General features: G+C 33.3%; 1 protein-coding gene across 6 annotated transcripts in view; it reads right to left on the bottom strand.

Annotated features, from left to right (window-relative positions):
- Nucleotides 1-380: 380 nt before the first annotated feature.
- LOC120634575 (ankyrin-3-like) overlaps nucleotides 381-16,339 on the bottom strand; it is a 205,935-nt gene continuing 189,976 nt past the window's right edge. For 2 of the 6 annotated variants that reach the window (XM_039905277.1, XM_039905279.1), the window contains exons 32-35: nucleotides 15,208-15,280; nucleotides 10,530-13,916; nucleotides 10,289-10,364; nucleotides 381-3,206 (exon numbers count right to left, since the gene is read on the bottom strand). In XM_039905277.1, the coding sequence (XP_039761211.1) occupies nucleotides 3,176-3,206; nucleotides 10,289-10,364; nucleotides 10,530-13,916; nucleotides 15,208-15,280 (3,567 nt within the window). In that variant the 3' untranslated portion in view covers nucleotides 381-3,175. Of the gene's footprint in view, nucleotides 3,207-8,940; nucleotides 9,378-10,288; nucleotides 10,365-10,529; nucleotides 13,917-15,207; nucleotides 15,281-16,339 lie in introns of those variants that run through there. The other 4 variants (XM_039905278.1, XM_039905280.1, XM_039905281.1 and 1 more) reach the window with 4 other exon arrangements.

The raw sequence follows: 16,339 nt of genomic DNA, 5'->3' as shown, positions 1-16,339 counted from the left end.
GTTTCATTCTCCTCGGCTAGATGATTATAGGTATTCTAAATAGTATTTTAGAGTTTGAAAATAAGGACTTAAGAGTAAAACTCTTAAAGAAGTAAGCAAGAAAACTGAATGTTATTTTACAGCTATTAACGAATTTATGTATCTAATGGGTTTATAAGCACAACGTTTACGGAAGCCATTTTTATTGATACAAATAATATTATTTACAAGTGTTCAAATAAATTTTTAATATACATAAAATTACTTTGTTTTATTTCAGTTTGTTTTTGTAAGAAATATTTAAAACTCTATCGGTAAATGTGGAGTAAATAGTACTACTGAATAAAACGCATATTTTTTGCAATAAAATTTATTACTAAAAGCAATAAATAAGGTGACAATAGACTTTAATAATAAATTAACAAAAGTTTAACTTTATACATAAATCTTCTTTATATTTTGGCATCACAGTACATTCAGAACTTTTTGTGGGCTTTTTTAGACGTTTGTATCCTTAATACAAAGTCCCATTAATCAGGTTTAATAATATAATATTAGTAACTATCTCAATTTTTAACAATTTAAAGAATTTCAAATAAGTTTTTGAACAACAGCGTTTATTGTTGAATCAATACCATCTATAATAGCTAAAATAATTATAACACCGAAATATAGAGATATCATAAAAGTGCAAATACACATTATGTTTTTGTAAAGTGACCATATAATGCGAAGGATAGTTAGATTTTAAAAATCAATCTTTTCTCGAATTACATTCAATATTTATAACTAACAATAACGTTTAGACTTATTCTTTGAAGAAACTGCGTAAATTAGAACATATTCTGTTTTCGACACAGGTCACTGTAATATATATCTGTGTTAAGTGCACGCTTGTGTAGTAGCATGACCTTTTTATACTTATAAATTTTATGTGAAATAAATTTGGTCTTCCGCCACTTTATTTAGTTACTACACTACAAATAGTTATAATTGTTACCGCTGTATTGTGTCTTGTCTCGGCTTTGAAATGATGAATTATTTATATTGACCAAAACTGCATAAATAGATGATGAATATCTGTAAGTCAAATTAATAAACTTAAACTCACATTATTAGCTACAAATTTTACTATATTTTCATTATTAAAATACGTTTGCATTCTCTGGTAATAAGTATAATTTACAAGACCCAAGAGTTGTTCTATGTCGAAAACAAAAAGTGTCCAAAGTTTGTGCAACGAATCGTTGCATTTTGAAGTTCATAACTTCTGTTCAAAGCCTATAAAATATTCAAGGAAATACATTACAAACGCCCAATACAGAAACCGTATCATCATATATTCTCAACGCCATTACACTGTAGAGCACCTCTGTCAACAAATTATTATTTATATAATTTTATATTTTGATGAATAACATGAAAACATTATAAATACAAAAAAAAACAGTAAAAAATGCTACTTAACCACTCAGGTGGGCAAAATCAGTTATTATCTACAATCATATAGATCTTACTTTATGGAACGACAACAGCAGGTTTTCTAAATTTTAGCAAAATAATAGTCATCCCTTCTACATATAAATCCAATTAAAAAGTCGCCAAATCTGGTAGATATAAAAGTCTATTTGATTAACTTAAGTGATATTTATTAGACATAAATTAAATATCTAAAAATAAATTTGTAATTTCTAGACGAACTTAATAGATTTGGCGAATTTCACATTTTACACACATATGAAAACTACAGGAGCAAAATGGGGAAAAGATGGAATATCACCAGGACACAATCTAGTTTTTTTATATTAGAAATTTGATAATTTTTCTGTTTGTAGACATTTAAATACAGGAACTTTATTTTTCCTTTCAAACCATGTGTTATGCATTTGAAGTTCTAGAAGTATCCTGCCAATTTTAGTACCTATATCTGCAGTTATACAAAATAATGGACTATTATACTTTTCACGCTTCCTGCTCAATGTTTCCTTAAACAATTTTGTATTCGATTCCATCCGTAAATTTTTTTTATACCCATGTAACCTTTGTTTTTGTGGTGACTGAGTCTATAAATACGTATATACTACTCATCTAAGGTCAATGAAACTCTAAAAAAAAGATGTTGTAATCTAATGGACTCATAAATCGTTCATAAACGATGCAAGAACCAAATACATTCAGGTACATTCAGGTACATGTATATCATTGCTAATTCGATGGTACCAAAATCTTAAATTTTACAGGCCAAGTAGTGATATCCTTGACACGATATTCTCTGCAGAATATAACGGCCTTGACAGCCAGTGGAAAGAAAATAAAAATGTTTCGCTCAATAAAGTCACACTTTTAATCCAGTTATGTTACGTTTTGCAAATCAGAACAAGCCATGACCACATGACCCATGTTGTCCACTGCGATGTTGCGACTAATTTCGCAACACACTTTCTATCTCGTTTACCTCTTAGTAGCCAGATTATAAATAACCTAGAGACCTATTTGAAACAGCAGCGAATAAAGGAACAGTTCATGTTCTGAAACGAAGTAGGTAGACAGGCTAACTAACCATGTTTGATGACACTAGATGGCGCTACTTTTAGGCCTACAAATTATTGTTGGTGTACAATCGATCGGCAGTTATGTATCGTGACCTCTCTCACTAACACGTTCTAGGTATATTAATAAATATATGCAAAGTTTAGCTTACATAACGCCTTGAACGGCATGGACATTGGACAGTTTTCCACCAAACAATCTATTATTTTTAGGTATAATTTTCTACTAAAGGAGGATGCCCACTAGAACTGCATGGGTTATATAATTTGAGAAGTAAATTTGGGCACCTCTTTATACGAGTAGGTACTATTGATTTTTTACGTCACAAAATTACATGTTATTTGATTTGTAATAGGCATTACAAATTCAAATTTAACCCGGATTTGACATGCATTGCGCATAAGTTAGGTACATTACGGTACATTTGTCAATTATTACCAACTATACTAGAAATTTTAGAATTGCTGGAGAATCAAAAATCTTCCAAGAAAACTACGATTGTTTGGTGTGAAAACGCCAATAATCAATCTTGTATTATATAAATTTACTCCATTCTTAAGCTATTTCAAATAGTTAGTAGAATGTCGCTTACATCTAAATATAATATCGCTCCATGAAAGACGAGGCCCGAAGACACCGTCAGTTTTCACGGATTGCGGCGAAGTTTGGAGAAAAAACTGTAAAACATAGAATATAATTTAATAAACAAAATTAAAGAACATACCTAACCAATATAATTGTATCCATCGATCTAATCTAATGATATCCATCTATTACAATGGGTATGCGAATCTGAACCCTTGAAATATCAACTTATTTAAAATGTAAACCTACGGAATTTATGTATTCTACCAGTTTCTTATAAATTCTACAGCCAATTTAATTTTTACCAACAAATCAATTTGTTATTAGCCCAACAACAACTAGATTTGAATAAGTAATAAATGAAGTTGCAAGTAAGCATTCGCACACCCCAACTATTTATCAATCTAAGCTAAAGGAATAACATATATATTAGTTTTTTCGATAGTTACGACGGCTCCAAATGAGCAACTATTTTACTTTACAAGCTAGGATACTAATTATAGTCTGAGTATGTAAATTCAATTTAGTTTTACGCGGATGAAGTCGCGGGGAACTGCTACTAACAAATTTTGTTGTACGCTCGCAATCGCAGTCGTTTTCGTGAATTGATAAACAATAATTTCAAAATAAAATGTTTTTTTTCCACATACGCTCCGGCAAGAGAGCTCTTGAAATTTGTGTGTCTGTGAATTCGATCATTAAATAAGGCCCATTCTACTGAACACTGTTACAAGTAGTAGTGAAGCTTTTTGGGTATAAGTTCGTCCGGGAAGTACTACCGCCAAGCTTATTTCTGTTGCTAACCAGCATTGCTGTGTTTCGGCCTGAAGGTTGTGCTACTCCCCAGGTTCTGGACACAGGGCGGTACTACAGGATGTGTGGCTTAAATTCCCTGCGACATGTTTTTCTGTTTATAGGCGATAGTTTTCCATTCAACATCAGCTGAGCCGTCAATTGTTACTATACAAAAAAACAAAGATTTTGAATTTCTATATAGAGTTTTAAAAAGCTATGACGGCCATTGGGAGCGTGCTAATCTTACACTTACTGTTAGGTAGCTAGTAACGCTTAAAGCAATATTATTTACGTGATAAAGTCTTATTAATGGAGTAACGCCGGCTGCACGCACGAAAAAGCATGACTCATTGTCACGTTCCGCCTGAGCCGAGCGTGCAAGCGAGAGCGCCGAACCAAACGAGAGAGAGACACGATCGGCCTTAACGTTTGGCTTGTGAGCTGTGACGCATCTATCTCTCATAGATGCGAGATATTTACATTCTATTCGGTCGCACGTAAAATATCGTTCGTGAACAGACTTCTATCAAACACACAATAATTGTTTTTAAATGTCTCTTGCTCTTATTAAAGAAACCTTATCTAGCTACGTCAAACTAATACACCTTTAAGCGACTGTATTATAAAAAAGGCTCATACCGTGTTTCTTGCATAAAATAAAGTTTCGAACAAACCCAAAGTGTACCTTAGTGCAATATGCATGCTTCTGATTGCGCGTGCAATGGAGTGGTGCCAGCTTTGGTTTCGTGCTAGATATCTACTACTAAAATTATTGGCCTTAGTAATAAACGTCGCGTAACGTTGGAATAGATAGTGGTTTTTAACACCCTGCCTATTGAAAGGTGCTGTAGTTATATAGCTATTCCGAGGTTATGTGACGTTTATTAATAACGGACAATTTGTTTCGATGACGATAACTTCCTTAATAGACGTAACTAAAAGAGAGTTATTTCGCCCTAATGCTTCATACTCCATCAGGCATTACATTTAACTTTAACATGAATATCATAATAAGTATTTATGAAATGTGAAATGTCAAAACGTGTGCCTCCATCACCTTCGAACTAAACTCGAAGGTTCTAAACTAAACAAGAGAACAGGCTAACGTATCTATTCACTTTGTTGTCTTCTGCTATCAGTTTAAATTAAAAGATACAGCCCTACCGTAGCTTGATTAACTAAAAGTCCCAATAACTAACTGACTCATTTAAAGAGTACCAAGTAGAGTAGAGTACCTACCAGTTTCCCGATGAAAAAATACAATTTGGCTTTACGCTCTAGAGAAATTAAAGAAAAAAAAGAAGAGAAGATTTTAATTCTTAAAAATGTTGTTGAAAATTTTCACATATTGTAGAAAATTTACTGCATAAATAAGTTTGTATATTTAATCTCGATTCTCTATGGCATTTTGTGAAATCAATTATAGTAAGGTATATTTTATCTTTACTAATATTATAAAGGCGTTTGGAGTGCACCAATCCGCACTGGGCCAGCGTGGTGGAGCTAACCCCTCCCCATTTCCCCCCTCTTGTATTAATATGATAGCATAGCGGACAGACACTCCTTGTATAAAGTGCTGTCATAAAATGCATTCCACAGTAAAAATTTCAATGTCATTAATATTAGGGCGCCCTAGTCGTATAAGCTCAAATCAAAATGGAATCTAATATAATTTCTACGACACACATAAATAAAATGAATGGCGCAAAATAACTTACCGGAAGCTCGCGTGCTTAAGATGCAGTGACGCAATGCTGAGTGCGTGACGTGAGATGTGCCCTTAACAACTCCAAATGAATGCTTCGTATTAAATCGTCGAAAATACATCAATGGTGTTTACTTAGACCTTATGTTAGAATATTTGGTCTTATATGTAGACAATAAGTTAATGGAAAGTTACAATTCCATTGGCAATTATTCGATGTTTTGTGAAATTTAAATACCAAATTATGTACCAGCAAAATAGTACGGAATAATTACTGTTATCCATTGAGTATCTGGTAGATTTAAATGTTACTCTAATTTCAAAAATATTCCTTCAGAAATTTGGATTTATCTCTTGGATATTGATTCCGTATGGAATATGAATGCTTTTCTTTCAAAGCAAAAATATTAAGTCCTGGTATTAACTATTACCAAGAAACTTCAACTCTCATGGCCTTATTAATAAACTTGGCATAACGTTGGAAAATTCACGCAGTGTTTTATCACGCTCAGACATTTAAAAAGTCTGTCAGTTAGTGTTAAAACACTGCGTGAATATTCCAACGTTATGCCACGACCATGTAATAATGGTTTTAGGATCTAATAAATCAATTTCTTGCAACTGTCAAAGCCTCAGCTAAGCCAATTAAAATAAAATAAACACTAAGAACAGACAGACACAATAAATAAAAAGCCATAATGATCCAGAACATTTTCGTATAATATCTTACATTAACATCTAACAGAGAGACACAAGCAAAGCAGGCGCTACTCTCGCAAGTGAGTTACGATTAACTCTTAAACATCGACGGCCTTACTTATAAACGTTAATTAATAATTAATTAACTACTGATTTATTAACAGCACAATTAATCTAAGTAATTAATTAACAGTATTTTTTTTAATTAAAGATTATAAGTAAGAACGTAATTTTGAACCCTCGCAAACAACAAACTCTTGATCGCCGGTAGATGTCACATTTTTACCGTATTTAAATTTAGAGTTCTGTGGAGAAGTAAAGTAGAAGGTACTAAATTTTCAGTAGAAAGACTTTGCCATAATAAGTGTTTATTTTTTTTGTTTGTAGTAATAATTGACGCCCTAATCCATCTATGACCAGAAGTGTCCATCAACCTGTAACGTAGAACGCTCTACAGACCGCACACATCGAGTACGTACGCACATATTCCTTAGAGAAAGTTCTAGTAAAATCGGTGTTTAAATCACTGATTAAATAATCCAGTACCTGACTAGTTAAAATATATCAGCAACTTAAAAGTCTGTGGTTTGCAAGGGTGTTACACTTGTGCAAGATTCTTACAGTTAGAGAAAACACTTCGACATAAGAGACGGACAAATTTGCGGACTTAAAAATGGCCGCTTTGTGACCTTTAAATATATTAAAATTAATTAAAAAATACTATACTTTTATAGTGTTGAAACTACACTTGAAAGGAAATATTAAATAAATTAACAATACACGTCAATATCAACAACACGTAAACCCAACGTTAGCATATTTCGGTTCGATTTTTTTTGCTTTTTACAGCATAGAATATCTTAGACATGTATTACCAATTTATTGGTTTAAAAATATATTAATTCGTAAGTATATAAAAATAAATAACCTAGCAGATCTATGATAAAGCTATGGACTCGATGATCCACAGAACGAATTGGATGCTGCGTATGCTTAACACTGACTAAATACTGTACAAAAAAGCACGTGTAGACTTTAAAAAGAAAACACACTTAAAATACAATAAATTATGCAACATAACACTGATATTCGCTTCTATAATACATAGAATACTTAAAATTAATATTCGGAAATGCAAAATTATCTGATTTACCGTCACATCGATAAAATTTCGCATCTACTTAATTAAGGGATTCCCCATTTTGATTGACTTTTAAATATTTAGAAAATGATAAATATATAAGACGCAACAGTATAAAATCTAAGTCGTAATAAAATGACTTGTTTTATAATAAATTAATAATAATTATATCGATGTATAAAATTGCAATATGATTTTAAATATACTTTACAGTAAAAAAATTATACAAAATCAGAATCAGAAAGACAGGCAAGAATAAAGACACGATTCAACTTTTATAAATCTGTATAAATTATTAAAAATAAAAAATATAAAAAACATTAAATTAATTTGCATTAAAAATAAGAACCTATTGCTTAATAGACATGATTTCTATGAAATCGATTAGTGCAAATAATATTTGCCATTATATAAATTTACTCAATAGTACTTTATAATGGAAGCTGTTTTATTTATAGCATTTTATCTTCACTGGATAGTGTTAAGTTATATTTTTCGTCATATAATACAAAGAAAAAAATCATTTTATAAAGCCAATCATGCATATATTTAAATTTAAGAATCCTTACACACGTTTACTTTTCACGCTGCGATTAATAGCTTCCTAAACCGCAACCAATGTATAAGTATCAAAGTAAACATTTGGTTAAAAATATATAAAAACAAAGTGGTTTAAACACTACTCCATTGACCCGCATTTCGTATTGGGAAACTCACGATTGTAAACTTTACAGCAACCATGATTACTTACTTTGCATTGCAACGTCACGCGCCAGCGTCAATGCATCACATTTTTCAACTTGATACTTATGTTATTTTAATATTCATCGTCTAAGTAGTATAAACCCAGCGATTGAATTTACCTGATCTCGATATAAGATTTACAAAGTTAAAATATCAGTTATTTAAATGATCTTTATATTCAAAAATAATAAAACGCGCGCGTTGGTTTTACCAACGCAGCAGGATAAGAAACCGTGTGTAAGTGCTCTTATACATTAGCTTTTAATATATATATAATTATATTAAAAGCAAAATGTTCAATATAATATTCAACTGATGACAGTTCCCACTGTTGGTTGTACAATCGAGTAAGAAATAACTAATCTCTTTAACCGACATTCAAAACTGTAGCATACAATTATCGTATAGACATCCACCGAGACGAGAATAATACACAATGCTTTCTACAACACACTACTACTGTTTCACAGAGTATCAACGAGATACATGACAATTTTATACACAGATCCCGTAAACAAATGTCTCTTAAATCAGCAAATTTGATAACGTCTTTAAAAAGTTCAAAGTTCTTTTCTACGAATTATGGTAATGCAATTTTTTTTTATTCTCCATTTTCTTTTTATGCCACGCTGATGTGACAAGAAATGCTTTTATTATATCCGCATGATATTGTGACGTGAGTGAATTTGTCGACGGACATTAGGGCCTATTTCTGACCCATCGTTCAGGACGGACCCCTATTTCAGGACCCTGCGGGGCCTCGTTTGGCTAAATCAATATTACGATACTTTATCTCTTTAGCAGCTGTGAAACAATAGTACTAGACAGTATATTAACAGTAACAAATAAATATTAGGTCTAATACACACACCAAATGAAAAAGGGTGCTTTTAATATCGGAGTTGTACGTGCGAGAATATACCAGATTATTGACAGATATAATGATATATTTAATAACACATTTATCTTCCAATAATAAAAATGGTTTGATTCTGCTCATTTTCGTTTCACTTCATCGAAAAATCTCAAAACGGGGACGTGATTTGACTTTTACGGACACGTTTGCTATCGACACGCGTTTTTCATTTAGTGCGTGGGTCTAAGCTAGGCTATTTATACCATACATCGTTCGCCGCTTGTCGCTCGTTCGCTTATTTCTTCCGCTTAAGCTTCGGTATTCTGTAATGCGGTGCGCGTGAGGTTAGATGCAGGAATAGTGTAAGAAATATCATTTATTGAAATAAGATCCTACCACGAAACATTTTACTTATTTTAAAAGGCGTCCTACTTTTATACAATAGAATAATTAAAATTACTGTAAGTGCAATTACTATATGATAATTGTTTTTTTTACCGTCGAACCAGAAAACTGCCAGTTATATTTTACAACAACAATGATGAAAATAGTGATGCTTGTTTAAATAAAGAACCGGTTGTAGAGTCACAACAAACAGACTGACTTGACGTTTCATAACTGCTTATAAACTAGGACTACTTGAAATAAATGAATTTTAAATTTCAATTTGTGATTTTTTTTTTATGTTTTTAATGTATCTCGTAATGATCTTGGTCATTACGTGTAAATGATGTCCCACTCTAGTCCCGATTTATTGGTCTACCTTTCGACACCCATCTAACGAACCACAACTCTGTGTCATAGGATCTCCGTTAACTTTTACGGAGATCCTATGACACTGTTTCGACTGGATCAACAACAACAGATAGATATTAAATAAAAATTTCATCGAGTGTATATACATGTATCGAATATATGCGAATCCACTAACCTGTTTAAATATTTCTCGCCAGTCTGGCGACAACCGTAAACCACTTACTTGTTCATAAAAGTATGACAACAAAAAAGCTTGTGAAAAGTAATAACCCTTGATCAGTCTTTGTAAAATGTTTCGTAGTAAAGTACCTTCTCAGCTTTGTAAATAAGATTGTGAATTAAATGGGGTGTATAAAGTTGGATTTTTCATTTTGAAAATAAATATTTCCTCTGTGAATTAGTTTAGTGCTCAATGGCGTGAAGTGTTTTATATACATTATGATTTAACACGGTTTGTGTTTACTATAAGAAAACTCACCCCGAACTTTTCTTGTGTGGTGAAGACTGTGTTTTTTCTGATTCAAGCAGTTTCGTGCTGGAATCCTTCAGTAATCCTGGAATAACAAGAATGCAAACATATTACTGTCAATTTCGATACGCGTGTTGTATGGTCACAGCAATAATAAAATAGGGATTCATTAGCGATGCATATGAGACAAATACCCATGGGATCTAATAAATATTTCAAAGGCAAGATTTATGAGAAATTTTTAATTTACCTTTGCCGGATCGCCCGAAGACAGAATTTCCCAAATCATTAAGACTGCTCGTGAACTTGTCAGCTTCATTCGCGAGTGTATCAGCCACAGCCTCATCAGTTTCTCTCACACCCTCTTTAACATTTTCTTTAGTTTTTTCCAACCTTTCATCAGCCTCTTCTAATCTATCTTTTACTGATCCTTTTATATCCTCTAGTTTATTACCAGCCGCTAGTTGGAAACCTTCAAAAGTGTCTTGCGCATTTCCGAACAATTGTTTAGCATTTTCCTCCGTTTTCGAAGCAGTGTTTTGCGTACCACCCATGAACTCACGCACTGATTCATCTAGACTGTCGAACGTGTTACCCGCTGAACTCTGAAAACTATGCAGTGTGTCCTGAGCAGAGCTTTCTAATCCTTGAACGTCATCTCGAAAATCGGCAAATGTATCTCGAGCGGAACTGTGCAAATCTTCATACGTATATTTAGCTTCGTTCACTTTATCCGTCGCGGCACTTTCAACCTGATCGAAAGCGCTGGAGGCTGAATCCTGAACATGGACAAACGATTCCTTTGCTGACTTTTGTAATTCATTTGCTTTCTCGCTTGCAACATTTTTTACCCTCTCTATTTTTTCTTTTCCGCAATCTTTTATATCATTTACTTTGTTAGCCATTTTAGCTTCCACTTTAATTTTTTTATCCGCTGCGGCATTTATAGTATCTTCAGCCGTTCTTTTTATTTCATCCGTAGTCTGTTCAGCTTCTTGAATTATTCTACTTAATCTGTCTTCAGCTTCGAACTGTACTGCATTTTTGGCATTTGTCAATTTATTTTTCTTATCTAAGATCGCAGTTTCTATACCGGCTTTAGTATCTCTAAGCGCTTCATCAGCCCCAGCGATTTTGTGATGTAAAGCTGTTTCAAATTCATTTTTCTCATTAGATAGAAAATCTTCTAATTGTTTTTTCGTATTCTGTACACTTTGTGTCACTTCATTCTGTTTATCTTCAACATTCTTAACGACGTCTCCTGCTTTATCTTTAATACTTTCAGTACATTCTTCACTTTTATTTTCTGCGCTTTTTGCTAGCTTCTCTTGTTGGCCCGTTACTAATTGGACAATATCCTCAGTTTGAGCTTGCGCTTTTTGCTTCATTTCACCTTTTTTTTCATACACACTACCTATAACTTTTTCAGTTACACTTTCTGCAGTTTGAATTAGTTCATCTTTCTTATCTTGCCCATTTTTAACAATATCTTGTGTATTTTTTAACAATATATCTTTCTCATGTTGTACATCATTTAAAATGCCATCCTTTTTATCTCTACCACTTTCTAATAATTCGTTTGTTTTTTCTTGTGCAAAATGAACGGTGTGTTTTGCGTTTTGTATCAATTCGTTCTTCTTATCTTTAACACAATTGACAGCATTTTCAGTGGTATCTTTTGCACTCTTTACTAATTCATCTTTGTTATTTTGTATGTCAGTGATCGCATTTTCGGTGGCATCTTTTGTACTTTCCACTAAGTGCTCTTTTTTACTTTCAACGTTTTTAATAATTTCATCCGTCTTGTCTTGGACATGGCATTTTAATTCGTCTGTTTTATCTTGCACACCTGTCACACCTTTTTGTGCAATGCTATGAGCGTCTTGTACTAAATTATTGCTTTTATCTTCCACGTTTTTAATAAATTCTTCTGTTTTTCCTTGTCCACTGTGAATCAGTTCATCTTTTTTGTTTTGTATACCATTGGCAATTTCTTCTGACTTTTCCTGGGCAATCTGTATAACATCATCTTTTTTTTCTTGAACGGTTTTAACAAATACGTCTTTTTCATCTTTTGCGCTCTGCAAAAATGTCTCTGTCTCTTGTCGAATTCTTTCATTTTCTCTAGCAATATTGTCTTCTAAATTATCTTTAGCCTCGGAAGCTTGTCTAGCTGCTTCTTTTGCTGACTTTTTGCCCTCGGCTACTTTCCCTTTAACTTCATCCTCAATTTTGTCTTTCTCACCAAAAATATTATGAACTAAACCAGTAAAGAAGTTTTTACCATCTTTAGATTTTTTCTCTGCTTTTGACTTGGCTTTCTTTCCCTTTTCTTTAACAACTTCAATAGATTCATTTACTTCATTAATTTTTTCGTTAGTTGCAAGTTTGGCTTTCTCTATTATTTCTTCAGTTTCTTTTTTTACATTGTTCACATTGTTTTTAATATTTTCTTTAGCATCACTTGCTTTTTCATTCAAAGAGTTTTTAATACTTTCAACTTCACGTTCTGCTTCCAGCTTTAAATCATTAATATTATTTGAATCAGAATTTGTCTTATCTTGTGCTTGGGTATGTACATCATCTACTGCATATTCAAATGATTTTCCCATCTGTGATATCTTCTCTTGACCACTAAGTTTCATTTGTTCGCCTCTTTCTATTGCGGCAAAATCAACTAAATGAACTTTATCGGTTAACTTTTTTTTAGAGTCATCAAGAGACATATGAGCAGTGTCAAGAAAATCATAGTCTTTATCATTCAGATCATCTTGCACTTTTATTACTGTTTTTGAAACGTCATCTAACTTATTATAGAATGCATCATTTAGTCTCACTTCATCGTCCTGGACATTTGACTTTAATTTTTCTTCCTTACTAATAAGATCGTTTTTAATATTTTCAGACTTTACTATAATATTTTCTTGTATTTCGTTGGTTTGCTGTTGGACATTGCCATTTTCATTTTTGGCTTTATTTAAGGCGTCTTGCAACTCACGTTGAGGACCATCGGCAATTTCTTGTAACGTTTCATGCGTAGTGAACTTTACTTGTTCTATTCTGTCGGCTAAGTTAGAGGTCTCCTCGTGACTATGTTTTTCTCCTTTCTTGAATTTACCTTTACAGCAGTCGTCATAGAACTGAAATGGGTCGGTGGTCTTGCAATGCAAAGGTGTCTCTACAGGCTGCATATGCTGATACTGGTGGTAAACTTCTTCGGTAGTAATGCGTGTATCTTTAGGGTCTTCTTCATCTACTATCAATTTAGTTGAATAAACTTGGCTGTTAATGTCATCGTCGTCTTTGATATGTGGTTTTTGACGTACATCCTTAAACATATCTTCAACTTTTTCAAGTATATCTTCATTTATGATTCTTGGGGCTGGTTTCGGTGGGGTCTTTTCCTTAGATTCACGTGGTTTAGGTTGAGGTTTGGGAGAAGATTCCTTGCTGTCATTATCTTTATCGTCACTGTGACTGAACACATTCTTAACTTTATCAGCAAGCCCACCAAGAAAAGATCCTCCTTCAGGCTTCTTTTTACCCTTCTCAAGAGTGTTCATTGGCGTCTTGTCTTCGTCGGAATCAAAAGTAGCTTTTGTTTTATTGGAATCAACGTGCAGGGTGTCACCATTTACTGAAATGAATGATCGATTACTCTACATGCTCTATATACTTACACTAAAATCGGCGAAGGGTAGCGTCTGTACAAGGGGAAAACATTATAAATAACTCTTCTCTTGCCTTTATTATCTACATATAACATTTGTCCGGGCTGTGGTGAGTTATCGGCAATGGAAATTTGTATCAAGTTATGTTATGAAAACAAACAAGTATCTTTATTTATTATAAGACACATTATGTCTTAAACTTATTTACTTTATTAGACACCGTTTAATGATGAAAGCATCTAAAAGTCTACTACGCAAGTGAACCCAAGAGCAAATGGTATGGGATGAGTGCTTTTCTGAATATTCTTATTTTACCCATTAAAACTTAAAAGAGCTTACTATTATGAATATAAGAGACCTTACTATTATGAATTATACTTGCAGTATAAAAATAAAGTTTTCAATATTTTTAAACAAGGAAACATATCATATGTTACTCCCAACTTTGCTGCAGAGCTTGAAACTGCGTTACAATCGAATCTCGGATATAATAGAGTTTAGTTTAGTTCGCGACCTTCAACTCTATAGCTCAGCTGGACGATTACCAGACCAGTATTGCTATAGAATACCATGTATTTTTAGGCGGTATTTTATATTTTTACATATAGGTGTATTATATAGACAAACTATATATTTCCTCGATCAATAATATCAGTAAAAATTGTCAGTGAAAAATAAGTTTTCTCTCACGTATTAGATGCTTATTTTCGTTATCTAATATAGCTATAAACGCGACGGAATACATAATTTTAAGTAAAGCCATACGTTTTGTAAGTTATTCGAACTAATATTATAACTTAATGCAAAAATTACTACAAAGTAAGATTAAACAAACAAACAGTTGCATGTTTATTTGTTTTTTCTTGCTTTACGCCCTAACTGTACTCCTAATCGACTGGATTTTTGGATTTTTGGCTGGATTAGACTTAGTTTAAAGGACGAAGAGTGACATATGATACTTTTCATCCCAGAAAAACAACCGGATCCGCGGGATTTGTCATAAACGTGAACGAAGAATTCATTAGTAAAAAATACCGGTACTTTTACAGACCCAAATAGCCAACCAATACGCATTGAAGCAACGTGGTGGGTATACATGCCCAGCAGTGGGCCGTTAATAGTATTTGAAACGCATACAAAATGTACGATCATTATCGTGCTGAGAACATTATTGATAGATAAATATAATATAGTTAAGTCTTCGGATAGTATACAATTATAAAGTTTAAAGTCGTCTATCGAATAGCAAATCCTTACCGTGCGGCTTTGTGTCCTTTTCCTCTGTATCCTTTGTGGGATACTTGACATCGCCGTTAGCGATAGTTTTATCCTGGCAAAGTGAAATGAGTGATTAGCTTACATGAAGTACAAGGCACTACGCTTTGGGGTTCCATAGCAACTTTACACGTACAGCGGAATTGATCTAAAAGAAGGCTTTCTTTGTCTTAAAATCTTGCCAGAATCACACATCGAAACATTATACAGTAGGTCGCGGTAACGTTTGATTAATAAAACAAACACATTTTGATCGAACTTTGTACCAATTGATTTAAATAAAAGGCAACTAAAAACTTCTGTCGTCATTTTATTTCCTTCTTTCCTTTCGTCAAGAGAGATAATTGTAAACACAGACACGGAACTGATTTCCGAAATGAACAATACGGACTGGAAAACACGTTTTGAAGTCTTAGGATATTGAAAAACAGTTTGTCCCTGGCGCAGAGTTAAGCGCTGTGGTTTTAAGTGGGAGGTCCCGGGATCGAAGCCGGGATATATACCCGAGTTATCCCAATTAGGGAGTCTCTAAATTAAGAATTTTCTCTGGTCTGGTCTGGAGGCTTCAGTCATGGTGTAGTTACCATCCTACCGGCAAAGACGTGCCGCTAAGCGATGGAGCGTTCCGGTACGATGTCGCATAGAAATCTTTTAGGGTTTAATATAACTACGTTACACCTGAAATCTTACGTTGCATCATCACTAAGTGAGATTTCAGTCAAGGGGTAACTTGGAGTGGAATAAAAAAAAAAAAACTGCGAAACTGTGATAGCATGGGTAACACTTCGGCTTACCTTTCGTGGGACCGAGTTTGATCACTCGTATCATTTTTTTTTTTAAATATATATTTTTATATGCATTTTCAATTTATAAAATTCGTAAAATTTTTCTGCTATTTGCATTTATAGCATTTAAATATCACTTGAATTGACGATGAAAGAAAACATCGAGAGGAACGTGCGGGAGAAGTTCTCCATAATGTCCGTAAAGGTGTGTCTATCAATCCGGATTTGCCCGAACACTTTTCATTCGGAGACGAGACCCATAGTCTACAGTGGCGTGCACACAGGGTATGCACAGGGTATGCAGATGATATAAAATGAAGAAAATCTCC

This window comes from Pararge aegeria, chromosome 24, assembly GCF_905163445.1.
Source record: "Pararge aegeria chromosome 24, ilParAegt1.1, whole genome shotgun sequence".
Lineage (NCBI taxonomy): Eukaryota > Metazoa > Arthropoda > Insecta > Lepidoptera > Nymphalidae > Pararge > Pararge aegeria.
The sequence above is the reverse complement of the archived record's forward strand: the minus strand, read 5'-3'. Positions and strand labels throughout refer to the sequence as shown.